General features: G+C 43.6%; 2 protein-coding genes across 7 annotated transcripts in view; both read left to right on the top strand.

The window, feature by feature from the left end:
• Nucleotides 1-4,846, top strand: part of LOC124185566 — a 64,411-nt gene extending 59,565 nt beyond the window's left edge. The window contains exon 17 of the mRNA XM_046576443.1: nucleotides 4,784-4,846. Coding sequence (XP_046432399.1) covers nucleotides 4,784-4,846 — 63 coding nt within the window. The remainder of the gene's footprint in view (nucleotides 1-4,783) is intronic.
• Nucleotides 4,847-19,049: 14,203 nt separating this feature from the next.
• The window catches only part of LOC124185656, a 97,490-nt gene continuing 94,436 nt past the window's right edge, over nucleotides 19,050-22,103 (top strand). For 4 of the 6 annotated variants that reach the window (XM_046576621.1, XM_046576620.1, XM_046576619.1 and 1 more), the window contains exon 1: nucleotides 19,051-19,196. The gene's annotated coding sequence lies outside the window, so the exon portion shown is untranslated. Of the gene's footprint in view, nucleotides 19,310-22,103 lie in introns of all 6 variants that reach the window. The other 2 variants (XM_046576618.1, XM_046576617.1) reach the window with 2 other exon arrangements.

Raw genomic sequence — 22,103 nt, 5'->3', positions numbered from 1 at the left:
CGTGAAACGCTCTGCCACGGATTGTATCGAGTTTCCCTGTTAAACTTGAAGTTGCGATATTAATGGCCCTATCCGTTTAAAAGAGAGCACCGGGGTTTTGATTTTTAGTGAAGCTGTTGTACAATTTCAACTACAATCACCGCCCGTTGTGTTTTACAAAGCTGAAAACACTCGCGGACAGAGTGATTTCTCTACTTCTCCGATTTCCAGCGACTTACATGTAAAGTTTCAATCTCCCAGCTAGGCCTTCTTGAATGTTTTTGCGATAAACTGAATTACTGTAATGTTTCACTCATCGTTACCCGAAATATGACGATAAATTTCCAACTATAACGAGTTCATTCTCCGTCGAGATAATTTTATTCAGAAGTTACGACACATGTATTACAGTGTAGTTACTTACGGTTTATTTCCATTGGTTTCCTTTATCGTCGTGAGACATGCAGAGCATACGGGGGTCAAGCTTGCAAGTCGCCGGTTCTCGTCGTTAAAACCACGCTGAAGAAAAAGGTATCCCGAAGGATCGGTAACGGATATCGTTAACCGTACCTCGAAGAGGGCGTACACAACTTCGCAACGGGAAGAAAGCACGAGCAGGGAAGAAAATTCCCCACTCCCATGCCCCTCGGAAGAAATATCCCCTCGGCTCTTACACGTACGTAAGGAAACACGCGCGCGGCGACACTTAGCAGAGTAGGTCAGTCGAGATATCGCTTTGTGCGCGCAGATTCTCCGCGTCCAGTTATCTCAATTGTTGGACTCAGTCAACTTGGAAAGGAAACTCGACAAAGAGTTCGTATAAATAACCGGTTCGACCTCGTTGAGCGTGCCGAAATTTATACGAACATGACGCCATTTTTTTTTTTTTTTTTTGTTTTTTTATTCATTCTCAACAAAAATATATCGGGTACAATAATTGCATGCCCAAAACTTGCGGTCATTTTTGGGGATTTGAAGAGGGAAATCAGATCGGTAGTTCGATGATTCTCAATTCATTTTTGCAATCATAAAAAACGCACATCCTTTTGCTTGAAGATTTAGGTTCTTTGAAACTTTGAAACGTAACAAAAAATTGTGTGTAAGGGGTTTTGATGTATTTTCATGTTTTTTTATTTTAAAAATAGTATATAGTTAATAATAATAAATTGTGGAAAGAATCGCATAACTATTTCGATTGCAGTAGCGCGAAGGCAACAATGTAAACGGCTATGTTGCATGTTCGAGCCATTTTCCGAGTTGACGTAAAAAAAATAAAGTAGCGTACATTGTTTATAAAGCGTCCAAGTTCACGGAGAAAATTGCTTCGGCATGTGAAGTGTATGGCATTTGATCATGCACGTGACTATCGACGCTTAAATTATGTAATAATAATTAAAATATTTTGATTTGAGGGAGAAAGTAAAATTCACTTAACGCCACGAAGCACCAACGGCGGCTACAGAGCGGGGAAGTTAGCAACCCCAGCTGTTCTTTTCAATTCTTTTACGTAATGACGAACGAGCAGCTGATGCTATCGCCGGCCTAAAGCCTCAGGGTCGGATAGTGAAACTGAATTACGGTCACAGGTCCGGGCGGATAATGTCAATTTTAAGCTTAAGAACGCAGCTTAAAAGACGGCTGGGTGGTTTACGACCCCGTACATGCGTTCCAGGGTTAAAGCTGAAAAAATTTCTGAGAGTGCTTAGTAATTACGATAAATCTGCGAAACGAGTTTAAGCGACGCTTCGTGTACCCGGGTTCAGGAGTGTATTTATCGTTAGTGTCTTTATGTATAACCCTGCAAGTTTCAGAGGTCAAGTAGGTATTAGAGGCAGACGTAGATTGCGCTTAGGATGCTGCAGCTGTAAGCCCCCGTCTTTTTCTCATCTCGAGGACGGTTTATCGTTCGATAAATTGCAGGTAGCGCGAACCCGCGTCGGAATCCCGAGGGATTCGTACGGAAGTGTAGTCAAAATCTGATTCCTCGAGGCGTCTTGACCAATCCGTGCAAAGTGTTGCCTGCTTTCTCTATTTTCAGAACTGAAAAAGGAACGCGTCCCGTGCCTAATGCGCAAATCGCAAAAGCTTTTTTCTTACTCAATTTTCACTAACCATCTATATGGCCATTTCCATTTCTGAATGGGTGGATTCGTTCCCAGATTCTCGGGGTGTAATTACGCAATTTGTCGAGTCACAATTTTGACCCAATTTTCTTTAACGAGGGTCGAAAAACGTGATAATAATAATCCGTGATTCGTTGGCTCGAAATTTCTGCGGTTTTGCTGCTGTAATAAACTGACATTCTGTTGAGAGGGCTTGAATATCCTTGAAGTGCAGGAATCCGCGGCATCTATTCAATATCGTGGCTGCAGCCTGCCTTTTATACTGGTTGCGCTAGGAGATGGGGGAAAAAAAGAGAGTTAATTACCGACTTTGAATTTTTTTCAACCCAAAACCCTTGAATATTAGGTAATTGATTGCGCGGAATGTTGCTAAAATCACAAACCTCGGGGGAGCGTAAATTTTCAGTTTCAGCAACAGTTTAAAGCGAATGAGGTATACAAATTTTAGGGGCGGGCAACCGCGGTAGCAGGCATGAAATGGCAAAAGCTAGGCTGTCGATAAACCCATTTCCATACACCATCGTAACTTTCCTTATGATTACAGAATTCACGAAAACCATTTCCCTCTCCCACAATCGATTTATTATTTTTCGTGTATGTTTTTTCTCTTATTTCTTGGTGGTGTCATATTTTTTTTATTTTTTTTTCTTTGATTTCTGCAACGACCAAGATACTAAATAATCCAGTGAAATGAGGCATCTCTTGGATGTCATCTCTTTTTCTTTTTCTATCCTGACTCGCGTACCTCGATAACCGCGGGAGTTAGTTTGACTTTGCCAATCAGCAGTAGATGCCGAGAAGAAAAAGACATGGAAGGAAAGAACGAGTCTTTGTTCGGCTCCGCGTGCTTCTTTTGGTCGGCTAATTTCTCTGGGTATATTCTTCGGTCGAGGGAACTTTCGTACACCTGGAAGACGCTCCAGGGTGTTGTCTCTACGTATCGGCCACTGTTGTGTACTTATTATTCAGAATTTTCCACGTTAATATAATTTCATGTTCCGCCCACGGATTCTGCAGACAATGGTTAACGTCGATGTCTCCGAGGCAGAAGCGGAAGTGGAAGGTCAAAGGTATTTGTTCGCGATACCCACGTCAGCTACAGCGGCATCTTCGTCGCCGGAACATGTACATAAATCTTGCCGAAAAAGGGGTTTTTTACTTTTCGCCCCAATGCGTATAACGGGAATGGCATGTACGTATGATTCTGGATTGGAGTCAACGGTTTGATCGTCGCGTGGATAATGAATTCAACGGAATATGGGAACTCCGTTTCTTCCTTTAGAAAATCAAACACCACCTTTATTTATGGGGGTTTCCATGACGTGTGTTGCAAATTTTTAAAACATCATTTCGTCGGAACCGATACATACGTACATTACGTTTTGCGACTCGCATCTAACGGCTCGGTGCGGTGTTTTCTCATTGAAGAAAATGTCAAGACTTTGCGGGCTGAGATGACAGAACAGTTATCTTTGTTTTTACTATTTACAAAATTTCTGTATCTCAACAGATACGTGGATGCAGAGAGTAGATTAATTTTAACGAATATTCCTCTTCCCCCCCTTTTTCGCCATTGAATAAGCGAACGAAGAAGTTATTGAATTAGTCCAGTTCACGGATAGTTAAGGTTGTAAAATATGAAATTTGTCATATGTGCGCGTCGCTGTGAATTAATCGGTTGAAGGATAGTGAAAGGAGTGAAAATGGATGAACGGTGCGACTGAGAAAGACCCATAAATCTGTGCGAAGCTAAAATTAACCTGGCACGTGAACATATCGCACATGATTTCGGAGAAACAAAAATTAATACTTCTGAGATTCAACTGGTCTGTTTCAAAGGATATCTTCCGTAATATCTTTGGATCATGTATCAACCTACCAAACCAAGTGGTTGTAGAAACTCTACCTGATCTAAAACAATCACTTTGCAAAATTTTTTCGACGTGCATATGTATTTGTATTACCCGTTAGTACGATGAAATCCCATCGTTCGTTTAAACGAATATCACACCTCTTCATTGAGAGATGGATGTATCGGGCAATATGTGTATTTGAAATTTATCAAATATTGACCTCGGGCAAAGCAAGCTATTATATTTGTAAATATTATTCATAGTATTCACTTTACCCTGTAACGAAAGCCTTCCATCTTTCTGGAATTCATAAATAATTATGAATATTATTTCAACTAATCAAACCTATCAAAATATTTATACGTCACCCTCGATCAATTAATTCACTTCTCCCTTCTAAACAGTGAATTACAAACGTCGATGCAAAGAATCATCCGAGGCAGATTCTATTCAATCTTTCATTTTTGTTTAAAATGTTTTGTGAATTCAGCTTCATTGCAAGATAATTTTTTTTGCCTTACAGTACCGGCGCAGCTGGTACTGCGAAAGTAAATTTTTTACCCAAGCTTACGAAACTGCTCGAAACCATCTGCGCACGGTACGTTCACCGTTCTCGTAGCAAAAGCGTAGCTCGAGGCGATAAATCCTTCGGATAAAATAAATTCAATCACATTAAATTACTTCCTCGTTGATGCACGTGCAATGGGCAATGTAATTCCATCGACAAGCTTTCCAATCCGGGAGTAATACACAGATGTAAAGACGTGCGCACTGTAGGCTTGTAAAATTTGACATACGTGTACTAATCGAAAATATTTTTTGTTTCAGGTGAGTAATTACGACAGTTACCTATTTGCCCTGCAACGTTTCATTTTCACATCCGGTGGGTAAGTCTCGTTGTTCCATTGACTGTTTTTTTTGTCAGTTTTATACGTTTAAATTCTCGTTTTTCAGCACAATGTTTTGCCATTAAAATATAACGATCGATCTGCGAGGCTGCCGGTTTAATGCACCGGCATCAAAATATCGTTAAACTTACGCCAAGAGTGTGTAACGATACAATTACTCTTTATTGTTCAACTGGTATCACCTATTGAAAAATTTGTGTCGAACATCGTAGCCGATAAACGACATTTTAGCGTGTCGTCCAAACGTTCGGTGATGTCGACGGATAGCGTGACGTTGAAATTAAGTGTAACATCCTTATCGTCGAAAAATCTCTCCCACCTTTCTCTGGAATTGAGTTATACTTACGGGCAACGCCGTGTACGCGTAGTTTCTGCTGCTGAGTGACGCGCAGTGCGTACGAATTTATTCCACGCTGGTGGATCAAACGGACAGATGGTTTGATTACGTTAATTAATTTTGACGAACAGAGAGTACGGTTTGCCCTCTTCTACGTCGAAGGATCGCAAACACTGTCTGAAGCTCCAGAAGCTGAGGCATTTCTCAAGCTTTGGCAGCCGGCTGAACTGCGTAACTTTGCTTACAGACAATCCCACGCGCCTGCTACAGAACCCGAGCCTCAACCAATATTCTCTATTTTGTAGACAAAATTCACCACCCACTGTATTCTCTGCGAATATTCTATATTCGCGCAAAATCTATCAGGACGAGGCTCAGTTTTCGCATCTTCTGCGTGAGCGAAAACCGATTGAGACTCCTCCGATTCACCGTCCGTGTAACAGCCTTGACCGATATTCGGTAAAAGCATTAAGCTTTTATACAGAGGGAAACTTTTCCGAAGTACTTTTCCTTTCACAACTTCCGGCAAACACTTGGCGTAGAAATTGTTTGCGAATGGATATCTGCTCCGAGCGCTCTTTTCCTCCTGCTCTCTTTATCGCTCTCTCTCTCTCTTCATCCATGATAAAATATGGTCAGTAAATACCGTGCTGTACACATTGATATTGTATAAATTCCCTCGCGTACGTTCACGTTTACTGCACATAAATTCACGTATATAACGCAGACGGAGCGACGCCGACATGAGTTCGAAAGGAATTTAATACGACGTGTATGTGATGTATGAGTTTTTAAATATTCATGCATAATGCTCTGCGCGAGGCCGAAATGTGCCGGACTTTTAACGCCTTTGCCGCGACGCGGCCCTCGCACTTTATTATCATTGCCTGGCCGGTGTTTCGAGGACAACATCCTGCAGCTCGTGTCCTGGAAAGCGGACAGGTTTTATGCGCGGATTACATCACAAGCCCGGTTGATTCGAGGGAAGGAAAATTATGCAATTTATGAACCGACGTCTTGCAGCCGTTTCTTTCCCCATTTCAGGCGTCCCGGAAACCCGAAAACGACGCGGGGCCGTAAACGTGGTCTGAATATCTTGCGGATTTATTAAGGTTCACATCTCTAATTTACTCCGATCAAATTTACTGAAATTCGCTCCCTCCGCTCGCCTCCGTGAAACAGACCAAGGTCCAAGATATTGGACTTTCGTGCTTTTTTCAACCTCAGGAAAAATAACGCCAAACTTTCTTTCTTATTATTCTCTTAATTACGCTGCTTCAACGTTGAATCGAGCTGAAATAATATTGTGCAATAAAAATTAACTTGGACGATGTACTTCGGACAAAAAATATTAAACAATTCTTGCCTGTATACGGTTCAGAAGATTTAACGAAACCCAGTGTTTGTCTACGCTATTTCAACTCTTCATCTCTCGTGTTCTTTTCTCATATTGATTTTAATCTCGCCAAGGCTACGTATCAGCCCGGAGCCAGAATCCCTCTCGGAGTTGAAGAGGCCCTCTGGAAGTTCCTTGCGATACCCTGGAGCCATAATTTTTCAAGTTCTAACGCTTATTCGTGAAAATATCCCCCCCGTGGAGATTTCTTCTTTCAACGGTATTAATTGGAACAGTACGCAAGCATTCAAAGATCCCGGGCCATTGAATCGCGTGATTTCACTCGTCGAATTATTTTTGGCGACACTTTCTCACATCGACAATTGACGGCAATCGAAGAAGCCAGCCGAGAAAGCTTTCTCGCATTCAACTGACGAGCTTTTCACATTTTATTTTCACGCTTGTTTATCTCTCTCGTAGCACTTTGCGTTATTCACTGATCCCCGTAGCTTTTACGTGGCTGAAAATTTCTTACACAAGTCAATATCTAAGACAATTTTTCTTTGAATTCAGTTTCAAATTAATAATCAATTACGGCTGAGTGACGCGGCGTTTTTTCAATGTAATTTAGGGTCCGATAATGTGCGGGAAATTTTACTCAAATGTACGGATCGTTTAGCAGACAATAAATCACCTTGGAAATGTTAACAATCAAGAGCCGCTTCTGCTAACGTAGCGGGACTCGTCGATGATTCGCCTCAATTAAGTTTTATTTCTCAACCTGAATTACTCAACGATTTCAGCGACGAATCGAGTTGGTACGTCGGTTGTGTTATCCGTTTAATATATACGCGTATCATAGAAAAACGATGAAGTATTGGCACGTTTTCGCAAAGGTACCTCGGCGTCGAAGGGTCCATTTAATCTTTGCAATATCATCTCGGTCCCGATTCCGATCGTGCATTTAACCGAAATCAAACGGAATTCCAAATCGACCCTTGGTCCTAAATCACTTATGCATACCGTTGAATCTGTAAACGTTAGACTTGCAACTATCGGCTGATTAATGCAGGCGATGGTAATTGCTCCTTGGTGGAATTCGAGATCAGCGAATGCATTTGATGTGGGTACTTACCGTCCGAAAAGCTCGCCTCGCCGAACGCGCCAGGATTACACCCTTATTTTGATGTTCCTTTGATTTCATCATCATAATTGATGCGGATCATAACCCTCTGTGGAATTTCAAGGTATACCGGATATTTCTGCTTCGTATATAACATGACGTTGCGACTGTGGTGTAAATTTAATTTGAAGATTCCATAAATCGTAATTTCTGCAGGCGAGTGCGGTATTCGACTCGCTCAAAGCATTCAACTGCGCAAATTGCATCCCAACGTACATATAGCATGTATTTATGTACTGTATACATATTACATATACGTATATATATATATGTATATATATATATATATACAGTAATAAACTATATATGTTGAGACGTAAATGCGCATGCGAAGTTGGTAAACTTCAAATTGGCTATACACAGACCGCGAATTTCCGAGCATTTCGTTCAACTCAATTTCACCTAAATACAGGAATTAAATCCAACGCAGAAGCTCTCGCTTTATCTGCTATCGCGCTCAGGATTAAAACCGCATTGTCGAAATTTACTCGCACCGAAGCGATATCGAAACTCACTCGCAGCAGGATTTAACAGAACGAAGAAAGAGAAAAAGATCAATCGAACTGCGTGTATTTCGTCAAGAACTAGTGCCAGGTTGAACTTGTCGATTATACTATTCAGACCCAATAAAATGAATAAGACGTAGAAAAGTTTAACATCGCGTAAAAAGAAACAAGGTGGAACTTGGCGGAAACTCAGCGTGATATTTTTCCTTGGAACTCGCAATGTGGTTGTACCTAATTCTTTGAACACGTTCAACCTTGCTAATACATTTCACTTAAAACTAACCGGATAAGATGTCGTGTCGCCTTCCGCGTTCACACCCACGCGTCATCCGGATTGTCCGTCTTTATCTAGCTAATCTCGCGGTTTTAACATCGGCGTGTATTAAGTATACACGGTAGTGAAAAGGCGAGGAATACACACGACACGAAGACTAATGACCCGGAAAAATGATGGATGTGAATTTAATAGAGATATCAAGAGGAGCGTCGGGGAGGATGAAGACAACGCTGCAGATTGTCCGTGTCGAGTTTGCCGTTTTTCTTTTCTCGTCAAATCAGTTCTTCTTTATTCCTCGTCATCACGCTGCGCGCTTTTCTTAACGATCGTTACGAGTTGCGACGCAACGTTGCATTGTTTTACGGAGATGAAGGATTCTTTAAGCTCGCGAAAATACGATACCGGAAGAAGTGAATAATTTCACCCGCATCTCCGGGGCGACGCGACGCCATCTGCAAGCGTCTCGTTCATAATATCCGGCATCGTACTTTAACACGGAGTAATTATCGTCAACGTGTCACTCGAGGGTGCGTACATATGTTATTAAAAAAGTTATTATTCGCGGATGCATACGCGGCGGTACATAGGTAACACGATAATTGTGGGTCTCACTTGAAGCCGGAAACGGGAGTGTTTGAAATACAGCGGTGTGACATCTGGTTTCGTATCACGGAGTCGGTTTTCGGTTTTTTTTTCCGTTTTTTTCAACTGTCACGCGACAATACCGCGTAGCTTATTGCACCATATGTGTTAATTACCAGCCCGATTTCCAACTGCAAAGTTCCAAGTACTTCAAGGGTATTGGATTTTCGACAAACGATGTATTCGACAGTTTTAGAAAATTATTTTTTTCGTCATTTTTACGCTTTTTCAGTACGTTGTTGTACAATTTTACTCGCTACAAGAAATAACTTTTGTGTATGTATACTTGGGATACACCGTATTGAGCTTGACAAATACTTTGTGTCGGATTTCTGACGGGAGGCAGACACCCTCCCTCCTACGATGAGTAACTGGTAAATTTCTCGGATGGGTCGACGTTTATCACCTACGAACGATACTGTCTCGTTGATATATCGCGGGAAATATTGAGTATTTTTCAAAAAATTCCCAACCCAAGACGTTCGAATAGTCGAGTCTGCGGCGAGGGATGAAACGGATGTGAGAAAACGCAGGGACGCGTTTATACGACCGCGAAACGTTTTAGGAATCAAGATGTTAAAATGGAGTTTTGCGTCCCGTATTCGAGGCCTTACCCATAAACGGAGTATCGTACAGAAGGTCGACGAGTGTCTCGAGACAGTGACAGCCGTGCTTTATAATCTGCCGTAAAAGCGACGCTTTGCGATGCTCAACGTCGTTCATCGCGCGACGCGCGACCTGAGCTTGAGCTTGAGCTTGCAGTGAAAATAGACCACGGCGCCTCCGGGCACGCGGAGAAGTTGAGTGAGCGATATTATGACATGGGCAACGGTAAGCATCAACCGTAAAGCCGGCAGCTAGCCGAAAACAATTTTCATACTACACAAACGTGTGCAAACCGTCAGCTCTCTGTGTCAATAAGCCCGCAGCATTGCACAGCTCGAGTGCATGACTGTAAGGAAGAAAGGAAGGAAGGAGGGAATGAATGAAATAAGCCGTCAAAGACTTTTACATGACAAAAATTTTAGCTCCTCTTTTTTTTTCCCCTCTTGCTTTTAAAGGTGAGTAATGCCGTATCTAGATGGTACCCGCATGCAGGGTTGGTCGTCCAGTAACGACGTTGACGTAAAGTTAATTCAATCACACACGAGGTGCTCCGAAAGGCGCGCTTTAATTGCGTTTTCACGCATCGGGAACGACGCGACGAACGCCTCGCGGGGCCCGCTATGGAAACTAATCGGCCTTGCCGTCCGCCACCCTTCGGGGGCTTTAGACGCGACTTAAAATTACCCCAGAACGCAATTCTTGAATACATTAGTTAAATTCAAACCTTCGGGCTCCCGTCTGGTCCAATCTCGATACCGCTCTCCGCTCTGTCCACTTTTGCGCGTGGGTCCTTCGCTCGCTCGTCGCCGCGACGCGGGGAACAGGTTATATATGCAAATCGTTAAACCAACCCTCCGTGGGTAGCGAGGGCGGGGTGAGGAAATCGCGACTGGGAATATGTAAGTCTGAGGTGGAAATTTTCCGTGCAAGAGATGGGATGGGATTGATTTCATCTATTTTCTAACTCTTCTTCGAATACGAATTCCGTATTACAGGTACAATAGAACCGCCGACGAACGATGGAAGGAAGGTCTTCAATTGTGACACTGGTCTGAATTTTACCGCTCCAGCAAAGGTCGAATGATTTATACACAACGCCTCGCAACATCTTGGCGAAGACACCGGCTGCGGATATTTGATTAGTTTCATGGTCCGCATCCAAGTTTTAATTACTCCCGAAGCGCTGATCGCGACGTGAATTTACAACACGTCGCTTACGTGCAGTTTGAATTGAAGGAAGCGAATTATACGAGTCTGCTAAAATGAATTCGTCGACGAGACGGGCGAAGAACGACGTTTGCATATACCTAAACCCTCAGACAGGATGGTGCAATGTTGGCTTTTTATGGGATTACGCTGTCGCGGCGGGAACCGCGGCAAAAGGACGAAAATATCATCAACGAGCCAACTTTTCCTCGCCTCTCTTCGCTCTCGGCTGGGCCGGTGTTTCACCTTCGTCCACTTTTCGTGTATAGTTTTTCCTCCTTTCTTCGTCGTCTCCTCCATCATGGATTTATTCTAGATTTCTTGTTCTTCGACCCTTCTTGCTTTATCCATAATTTCAAGATTTTTTTACTCGCCATCTTCCGCCAAACATAATTTGTTCGAGAACGTTCACCGGATGATTGTTCAAGCTTCGTAGAATTATTTCGCTGAATATATTCTCTTTACCTGATTATGTTTTATTATTTTCTCTACAACTAGTCTTGAATGGAATTGCTGTGTCGAACGGATCTCTTCTTTGCAATTTAAGAATGCCCCAAGAATGCCAAATTTGATTCGATCAACTGAAAATTAAGAACCTTGCGATGTGCAGAAAGCCGAGTTTCGTGAAAATAAAATTCAAGCTCTTACCAGTATCGTAGGAAAAGAAACCTTTGAACGTCGATCGCGCGGGGAGTGGGAAAAACGGGAGAACCCTTTAAGGAGGTATCGTGTTTCTTCAGCGAGAATAACACGCCGGTCGATATCGTGGTCACAACGATAAGAAATGATCCTAGAAGTACATACACGTAGACATGTTAAGGAAGTTGAACAGACGTGGGAAAGTTTTGCTTTTTCCTTTACCAACTGTTTACTCGGTAATCAAATTGCCTTTGACTACCTTCCCCACTTTAGAGCTGCAGAGCTGCTTCCTTACCTCCACGAGACAAATCAAGTAACTCGGAAATTAAATTAAAGCATGTTCGACGAGAAAATTTACCGAAGCTTAATCCGTCCGTGTCTGTCTTCGCAGTTTAAGTTGCGAAGTTACGAACGAGTTCGCTAATGACACTGTATTAACTCTCGTAAAGAACTTGACCCCGACTCTGAGACGTGGGGACATTACGCCCCATCGACGCGAGACAAATATTATTAAACCGCGTCAAGTAAACTTCAAGTTTTCTTTAAAGCTCCGCTAATTATAGATAAGTACAACGCAAGCAACAGACCCCTCCGCGAAATTCTGCCGCAATTAAAAAAGATGGCTGCTTTGCTACACTGCAGTAATTGGATTTAACGATCAAACGAATAACGCAACGCGAGAACTTGATCTTCACCATTTCGTGCTGAAATATCGCTTTAGCGTGTCAACAGCAGCAGGTCCTCGTTCTTGTGCGATCTATTTTAAAACCCCATATCCTGTAGCCAGACCTACTCGGCTCGGTGCTGATTTTTTTCTACCTTGCAACGGACAGAATTTCACCCCAATGAAATTTCCACCCCCAACTATGCGTATAATACTTGACGTGCAGCTCTAGGGGCTCGCATGCTTGGCCAGCTTGCACGAAACGCATTAAATTCGTTATTGTTCAAAAGCGTCCAACGAAAGAGTCCACGTTCATTTCGACATATCCTCAGTTGGTTTTTTCCCACAAAACTTATCGCCATTCAGAAGTGACCGTCGCTTTGAATTCAACAACATTTCTAAAACAAGACAAATAGTCTGCGAGGTTGGAAAAAGAATCATCCAACGTGCAGAGGATACACGAACTCTAGCTCTTGTACACTCTTCAAATCCGAGATAGAATTTTGCACTCATACATGTACGTCGTTCTCAAATCATCGTCATATTAGGTAGATAAATTTTTCAAAACAGGGACGTGCCGTTGAGCTTGTATTCAATTTCGCAGTACTTGTAATCTAAAATAGTACTCGCAGACATGCGTAAACTAGAGCACTCTGTGCGATTGGTGAAAAAATACGTATCGCGGGTACTTTGCGAAAATTTATCGGGGACTTAAGCGAAACGCGTCGAGTTGATTTATTTGTATATTTCGCTTTGATTTCTTTCCTTGATAAAATCTTGGTGAGATTTAGAGCAAACACTTGCCGCGCGCATAAAGATTGTCCGATAATTCTCGAGCTTCGAGCTGCTTACCTACGCGTTTGAATTTCGCTTTCCACCGAAGCCCGAGCTCTCCTACGCGAAAATACAGCTTCTCCCAGTCTCTTCCATTCCCTGCCTTTCTTTCCTTACACGTTTTCCCGAAACTCTTGAGGCGTCGTGAAGGCGTTGCCTTTCTCATATTTTAACCCTTCCCCCGTCGTCTCATTGCGCTTGAAACACGCCTGCAATATTAAATAGGTCCGATGGTATATATCTGAGTCGCATCAGTCACTGGGTGAAAAAAGGGTTTAACAAATGATTTTTACGCGGTACAGAAAAAAAAAAAAAAAAAACGAAAAACAAATAATCGTGATAACAAGTTGCCAGTTTCCGGGCAATTCGCGTATTTTGTATTCCTTCTGCATCGGGTGCAGGAACTCTTCCGTGGTCTTAACGTGCTCAAGTGGCTGAGGCTAAAACGCTCGAGGCTGGACAACAATACACGCCGACACACGTGAAATAAACGCTGTAGGTCATGAAAGCGCGGCGCGGGGGCCGAAAAAATAGGGGCGAAGCATCGGGACACGAGGCACGCGTTTACTCGAGTGTGCCGACGTTCACGTTCAGATATATTGCCCGTCGTTTGGGCGACTGGTTTTTCGAAGAAGAAAAAAAAACCGACCGGAAAGATGAGGAAAAGAAGAAAAAATATGAGGGGAATCGAAAAACCTTGGAGCCGAACCACGATGTGGCGAGGAGAAACTCCTCGCTCCGTTGAATCTCAAGTATTTTCATCCGGGGATGAAAAAAATGTCTAAATTAACGAAACGTTTGGAATATTTCTCGTATTACTCGTTGGGGTGAAATTTTTCTGAACTCTTGGTGAAAAATATCCCTGCGAGAGACTTAAATACCAAAATTTCATAAAACTCTTTAGCTGCAGGATCCCTGAGAAAGTTAAAACACCGGGAATAATAACGTCTTGGTACTTAGTCCAGCCCTAGTCGTATTTCAACTTGATGGCAGCCACGTTTTCACGACTAAGCGTCGGGCAATTAGCACTCTTCCTTTCTCCGACTCGTGTCTACTTACTTTTATATCCTGTACGTACAATAAGTAAGCCGCTTGCGAGCGCATGGACATATTCGAATGAGTGTGAAAATTGCTGAGGCTTTTGTACTCGAGTACTCGGAACAGGCTAACCGTATGACTCTGGTCATAATCCGTAACAGAAACAAAAATTTTTTTCACATACTTTACACAATGTACCTATATAATACATATATTCGTCAATTTATACGATAAGCTTGCTAGTTTTTTGTTCAAACTCACTTGGAATTGCATAATCTGTGTTCAAAACAACGACACTTTGTCCTTATCCTTGAAAATCCAACGGATCACATCAACGGGGTTACCGCTCGAGGTTATCGAGGAGAGGATTATTTCCGATATCTGAAAACAATAACCGTGATCTCGTTGGGTTGACGTTTCGCGAGTAAAAGGGCATTTTATTTTTATTATCTGCCAAGTATTATCATGGGCGGGAACTGGACGGAGTGAATCTTTCGGTGTGTCTCTCTGTAATAAGAATGCGATACGACTAGTTTCCTTCCCATATCGCGCCCCGGTGTCGTTAAATGTACGACTCGGATTCCAGCTGGGAGGAAAAGTTTTTCGGGCATTATCGGGGACGTTGGGTTGAAAGAAAATGGACTTTCATGCGGCACGATTGAGCGAGGAAACCTGTACCGACGGGATATTATGTTTTTCGGGAAAATAAATGGAAGGAGAGAAACATTTGTCGAGCAATTTACCTTATTCCTCGGGTTGTACGTAGGTACGGATCTGAGAAACCGAGAAATATTCCGCCGTGCGGGCGAATCAAGTCGCCTAGATCGCTCCTGAGCTAGTATTTGATCTTCTGATTGCAGTGGAACGCGAGGTATTGTACGAATAGGAATTTGTTCTTCCCTCGGCACGAGCCGTCAGCTATATGAGTTCTCAGTTTCTTGCCTCCCCAGTTTTACATCCGACCTCTGAAAATTTTCTCCGAGTATTTTCGATCCACATTTTCTCACCTTTATTGACGCCCTCGCGTCTCATGATTTGGCATATTATAGCACACGCGTATACTTGGCACATTTCCTGCCGCGAAGATATTGTCATTCTTCGCATACGTGACGCCTGATGTTCCGGGTAAATTCGTAGCCCGATTCTGTCGCGCGAACTGAGGCGCCGCGTGAGATGGGAACCAATTATTCAACCCCTACGGATCGGCCGCAAAGACGGAACTCTGCAGTTATCGAGTCAATCCCGTCGCTTTCGGGATATCGGGAACGAAATTCACGGACGGCTACACCGACGATGGCTGCGACTTTTTACTCGTCCTTAATTACAATGCGGCGAAATTGTATTTTACCACAATATTTTTTTACTCCCTGTTCACGCGCGAAGTTTCACAGTTATTGAAAACTGTTATATTCCTCCCATTGTTAATGCATGAATGAATTTCCACGAGTACCTACTCCAGTTATAACACTATAGTCGCTTCTGACTCAACTGTACGTTAATTGCATAAATAGAAGTTCGTTTATATATATGTAATAGCGATCGATTCCGACAACGAGTTGCACTACGTGTACAGACACGCTACAAGCATCAACTGTATTCCGGATACCGAGCCTTGAGGGATCCTCGTCAGTTTCGCGGCAATGAATTCAATACCCCCGAATGATCGTGTCCCTCTGAAATAGATACCTTTGAATATCATCTCTCATCATGTTTTTCCCCGGTTTGTGTGTCATCTCCTCTCCTCTCCTCTTATCAATATCCGTCGAGAATTCTCGAACGCCGATAAAGATTTTCCAACAATTATATCCACGGTGGCCGAGACTCAATGGTGCATGATTAATTCAAATAGAGAGTTAAAGTTTAATTGGCTTTACTGTCCCGACTTGGTCCCAATGAAACTTCGTACTTGATTAATTGAGCGCTAACGAACGACTCGGCGAATTTTCTCTCGAAATTAGGAGCTGAAATAATAAAAATAATAACGCGTAACCGCCACCTGTTCCGGAGACGCCCATGCAACTGTTAATTCGCAGCTGCAGGTCTTGTTGTTGGCCAAATATCAACGCGGATAGACAGGTAGCGACGTAGTCAAAGCGGGATACTCGTCGCTAATTATCCCTGGTTATCTATCTGTAGGTAATTACTATCAAGGAGAACGGCGTGGGTGCGGGACAAACGCCGATTAGCCAATAACGCTCGGCTTTCCGTACGCGGAGAACTTATGTATGTATATAAGCCAGGATCGCAGGTGTGTACCTACCTTGTTCCGCATCTCAGGTTGAAACGTCTAACGGCGCACAGCCGCGGATGGATCGAAGAGGACTACGGGAGGCTGCGGAGCAAAGTGCGGGCGTCATTGATTAATTAATTCTCCGCTCTGGTTCTCTGCGTGACCAACGATTGCCTCGCAGAATCAACCGGGAATACCCAAAGCAAGGGGTTCAGGGGACGTGATTAACGAAAGTGTCTATCTGTGGCTCGATCGAAATCCGACTGCTCGCGTCATTGAGAGATAAGGGGGATGTCGGCTGGAAATTAAGCTTTTTCCTTGGAGACGACGGAGGGAGGGGAAAAAAGAGGAAGGAAGAAAAGTAAATCTTGAAAATTGGAAAACAAGAATTCTGAAAGCTCCTCTTGCGTGGGCCGCGACGCCAGTTTCTCCCGTAACCATGGCAGCGGAAACGTAGCTACGCTATAAATTCCAAGACGTTCGCTCCAGCGCGCGGAACGCGTCTCTAGCTCTTACATAGATCAGCTCTGCAGGTAGCAGTTTTCCTCACCTCGGCTAGATTCGCCACCCCGCTAATGTGGCTTGGCAGAGCAAAAACTTCCCGCTGCATTCTCGTAACGAGTTGCTTCAGCAGCTCCGTTTTCAGCCCCGAGGTGCAGGTTGTATTTTCAACACCTTTAGTAACCCGCAGCTCCGTTTACCGCCAATCCTCGCGTTCCGCAATACCCGAAGTCGGGATCGCGGACGTTGACGTCGCGGGTGGAAAAACATCGCCCCTGAATTTAGCGATTAAAATAAAAGAAACTGGCGCATCGCGGGAATTGACGGAGGATCGAGAAAATTATTGCTGCAAGGACGAAGGGGAGGAGATTGTTCGGCGTGGTTTTCGCGAACCGCGCCGACGAGGATATGGCCGTGGAACGCGGCCGACGAGGAAAATCAATATGGAGGAGATGGCCGCGTGGACTTGCTGAACGCGCGTCGCGACGCTCCCGCCACGTACAAAAGCCACCGCCTGGTTCAATCTCGTCACGTCTCGCGTGCCCCAGGCCTCGTGGCCGATCCGCATCCCCGTCAAACGACTTACAGCATCTCCGAGGCTAACGCCGTCGACTCGAGGACCGCGCCCGGACGGCGTCCAAGAGACAAGCATTAGCGCGTTTCGGTACGACCGGATCGGCGTGCGTGAATTCAAAATGTAGGGTCAATTGAATCACCAGAGGCGCTCCTCGTCGAGGCGCATGCGTAGTCAAGGGGGTGGCGGTCGTGCTCGTCGTCGTCCTCCTCGGGTTGATTGAGGGGTGCCTCAGTAGCCTGGCTACACGTTGTGGCGGGCGGCAGTAGCAGAAGCCGTGCTGCACGGCCCCCGGCCCACATTGGGTCTCACCTGGGTCCGGAGACGGCGGCGGTTAGAAATCGCGACGAGTTTTTACGAAAACGAAATTCTAAAGCTATCGTACGAGGCTTGCTAAACTGGAAGTGAAAACCAGTGGAGAAGTTTATTTATTTACAGTGCCGGAGATAAATTTAACCTTGCGATTGTTTGCCTGCTCTTATTTCCGTACAAAAAATAATATATACCAATTTCTCATCGTAATCATTGTCGTCGTTTGTATTTTACAATACCATTCGAGTGTCGTTATCGTGGATTTGCGGTACACGACGGTTTTCAATAATCCGTTTATAAGTAATAATACCTTGCATAATTGTTGATTCTATTACATTTCACCATGATATGATACTCTTTCGATCGTGTTTCGTGTCGTGTATTTTATAACCGTTCTTCTGCTTGCCACGTCGGTGATCATAATCCACCCACTCTTTTGGGAGTTTACTCATTTTTTCCGACACCTTCGATATACGTGTTAAGCTGCATGTTTTTTTGATAATACGTTCGACCTAACATCGCTCAATATTCACGAAGCTGTTACAATATCTCTAAAGTGGCAAAGGAAACTCGGATACCTGTGTTACATTACGTTAAGCACGCATACACGTATATGTGTAAAATATCGCCACCAACGCACGCAAGTTTCACGCGATCGTTCGGGTTATCGCGGCGTTGAATCGACTCTGGGGAAAATGCATAAATTACGTTAATAATCCATATCTGCCTAATACAAAGTTGAGATATTAAACTCGGAGTTAAGAGGGAATAGATAAATAAACGGAGATATAATTATACACGTTCCATAAAATATATTTATCAAGCGTATACAGGCACAGCGTGGATGAACGCAAGTCTGTATGCGCGCAATATCGCTAATGAAATAACAGTACGAAATTAAACCGAAGGAAGAGGGGGGAAAAATATTAAACAAAAATCATTGCTAGTCATTTTATCCTTACGGTAATTTATTGTGGAGTGATTGTAATTACAGTGGCACTAATGCGACAAATTAGTGCGGTAAATAGAAGTGGAATTAACCTAGTGACGAGTTGAATCGCAGTGAATGCGTCGCGAGTTAGATTAAACAATTCCGAGTGTATGTGTGCGCGAGTATAATAGATGTCGTAGATACCGTATAGAATGTTTCGACCAATCGAAAACTGTCAATTATTATCAATGATCGTTTGTTGAAGTTAAAGTTGACTTGTCGCATAATATATATACATACAAGAATATATATATATATATGTATATTTATGAAAAATAATGATCGTTAAGAAAATTTCGTTATACAATGTAAACTTCGTGTTAACAACGAAATGCCAATCTCGGCCTACATTATACTGTGCAGTGTGAGATGAATTTATGATTCCTGTACGAATACCTACAGGTGTAAATCGCACAGATGCTATGCCGCATTTTGCTCGAGTGATCTTTCGTATCACGTATGCATCCGCATCAAAGGTGTAAATCAACCTTCTCGGTATAGGTTGTGTGCTACACCACCGTCCAAGGTTGTAAATGCACATTATTTACCGTAAATAATCAACGACATCAGGTAACCAGCAAGTGAAATAATAATAATTACGGGTAAATGGCGGTTCGCCGGGCTGACGAGATCTTGGCGTGCAGTATGCTGCTTTGTAAGCCGCCGCTTGACGGAATAAAAGGCCCGCTCCGTTCAATCGAACCGAGTATAATCCAAGTTTTCCACCCTCAAGTCTCGGCTTTACCCAGCGACGCGCCATTCATAGATTTAAATTACGATATACGCCTCCTAATCCCGCACCCCCGAAACTTGAATTCCAATTCCGTCGTCTGGTATGAAAGCGAGTTTTAACGTGGGTCCAAATTCCCTTCCCAAGGGGGTTCGCAAAGTTTGAGGGTAAAAAAAGTAATACACGCGTCACGCCGAATCGGCTGGAAAAGCAACGAACGAGCCAAAGAGCGACGCAGCGGTGACGTTAATAAAGTGCTTCGCGACCTGGAACGCGGTGTTTGATATTGATTGCAAGCTCGATGCGTAAAGTTGCGTTGTCGACTCTGCAGCTGGCGGCGATGCCAATCTCACAAGGGTGTTTCGCATACGGGTTGACGTGGCGTCGCGACGGGATCTTATTGTTGGAGAAAATTAGTCGCAAGACGCACGCGAGATAGGGCGGTGACTCTTTTTTTTTTTCTTTTCTTCCGTCGAGCCTTGGTGATATCAACTTCCGCGAATCGCGTTCTCACGGCATGAAAACGGCCGCAAGCCACGGTTGTTGGCCGCTTCTTCGGCTGGGCCAGTTTCGAAGGGAGTCAGTGTTTCAATTCTCACGATTTCCCGCGATAGTTGGCCGTTAGGGATTCTGCCAGAAATATATTCTACGATCTCTCGCTCCCTCCCCAAAAAAAAAACAAACACACAAAAGAGTCGAAACGACAAGTCCGAAATGGTGCCAACGTGAACCCACTTGTTGACACCTAGGTTTAGCCCGGACTATACCTACCACCTACACAATTGACCTGGTAGACACTTTCTATTCAGTACCGGTAGGCAGGCGGGTGCCTCTTTCAGCTTCCCACCGTCTCTCTGCACGCCTCTATAAGTCAATAGTCATTCCAGCAGGATCTCTCATGATATTCTCGTCTACTCTCCTCCCCAAGGACTGTTAAAGAGATGTAGCGGGGCGCGAATTTTCTCATCTATTAACCGACGGTATACTTTTTGACAGGTTGAAAATTACTTCAGACAGGAACACTACCGCGGGAACTGAGCACCTTGTACGGTTTTACAAGAAATAATTGAATGAACAACGCGCCGACGGGAATAAGATTTATTTATTTATTTTTTTTTTATTTTTTGTTTGTTTTGGTTTCAATTTCAATTATAAACCACGCTCAAATTGTTAAGACGGATTTAGAATCTATGATTAAATTTCAAAAACTTCCAATCTCTGTCAGACCAATTCCTTTTTAGAAACGTACGTTAGTATTACTTTGCCAAGCTATTCTCATTCCGTTATATATAGGTTTCGTATTTTTCGTTTTTTTTTCTTTTTTTTTCACCCCGCGTCACAGCGATTCCATCGCTGTCATTACCTTGGTCGCTCGGCCACGCGCAACCATGAAATTGCCTCCAGTGCTCTTTGTTTTTAGCTTCTTTTTTGTTTTAATTTTTTTTTCCACGTTCATTCGTTGGCCTTTTTTAACGGTCACGGGAATCCCGCAATTTTGTATTGTACTGATTTGTATAATTCAAGCTCGTCGATCCACCCTCCCGCGTTTCTTTCCTCTTGCGCTTCGCCATACAGACCCACCTCTATTGTTATTTTTTAAATCATTGCCTTTCACCACCACGTTTTGCAGTAAGTCCGTGCATTGAATCTGACGCCAGAAGCAAACTCCGCTCGGCTTACGGCTGGTCACACAATGCCTTGTTCTGCTTTGCCGTTTTTTTTTAAATTTCACCTCTTTTCACTGAAAATGTTTCTGTCTCTTGCCTTTTGCCTGCACGTTAGATAGTACAAGGTACGTTACCTATCGTTGAGCACCGTGATGTTGAGAATAAACCAATTTTGGAGATCACGGTTTTCTTCTGCCACGTTAAAATTAAAGTCACGTGAGCCGCGAGTGGTCGATTTGAAAATACAGATCGCTAGGTTACGATCACAGGTGGATCGTTTAACACGTTTCTAATTCTCGATGTTTCCGTGGGGTCGTTTTTCCGAAGTGAGCAAATATCTGATGAAAAACTATCGCAGTGGACTCCGTTTGATTGCCGGCAATCAAATCCGCGAAATGACTCAATTTATTATGGAATCCATTAAACTGCATTGAAATTCCGCTTGTTTTCGAATGACGAGTTTTCGCTCAACAGTTTCGCCCTGTGCCTTCAACTCTGCACTTCGACTGGGTTCCGCTTGTCGATATTCTCATCGTATCAAATTAAGATCGTGGCATAACCGAATCGTAGTACGAAATCAAATCCATTTGGCAGCAACAATCTCAGGGGGCGTCGGGCTTTCTCAATCAGGATCAATACTCCCTACGCTCATGGTGGTCAAGCTATTCGGAACGTGTCAAGCCCTACTTATCCGCGGAACCTGTTTGACCCGGCTTTAAATATTTGCAATCGATGCGAGGTCCAAGTCGTTGACTCCTCTCAGCTCGGTCGAAGCTGCAGGAGATCTTCCGGCACTCCTCTTCTCGCCCCCAGCCTCGCACCCCGCCCCCCGCGGCCACCGCGACGCCAACATGGCTTTGTCCCTATTGTCAAGATGTCCTCCTTTAATCGATATTTCGATAGGTCACATAATACATATTGTATACGTATATACGTACACGTGCGCACCCACCTCAAGTTTTTCACA

The sequence above is a fragment of the Neodiprion fabricii genome, chromosome 6 (assembly GCF_021155785.1).
Source record: "Neodiprion fabricii isolate iyNeoFabr1 chromosome 6, iyNeoFabr1.1, whole genome shotgun sequence".
NCBI classification, from domain to species: Eukaryota; Metazoa; Arthropoda; class Insecta; order Hymenoptera; family Diprionidae; genus Neodiprion; species Neodiprion fabricii.
This window is presented reverse-complemented; position numbering and strand designations above follow the sequence as displayed.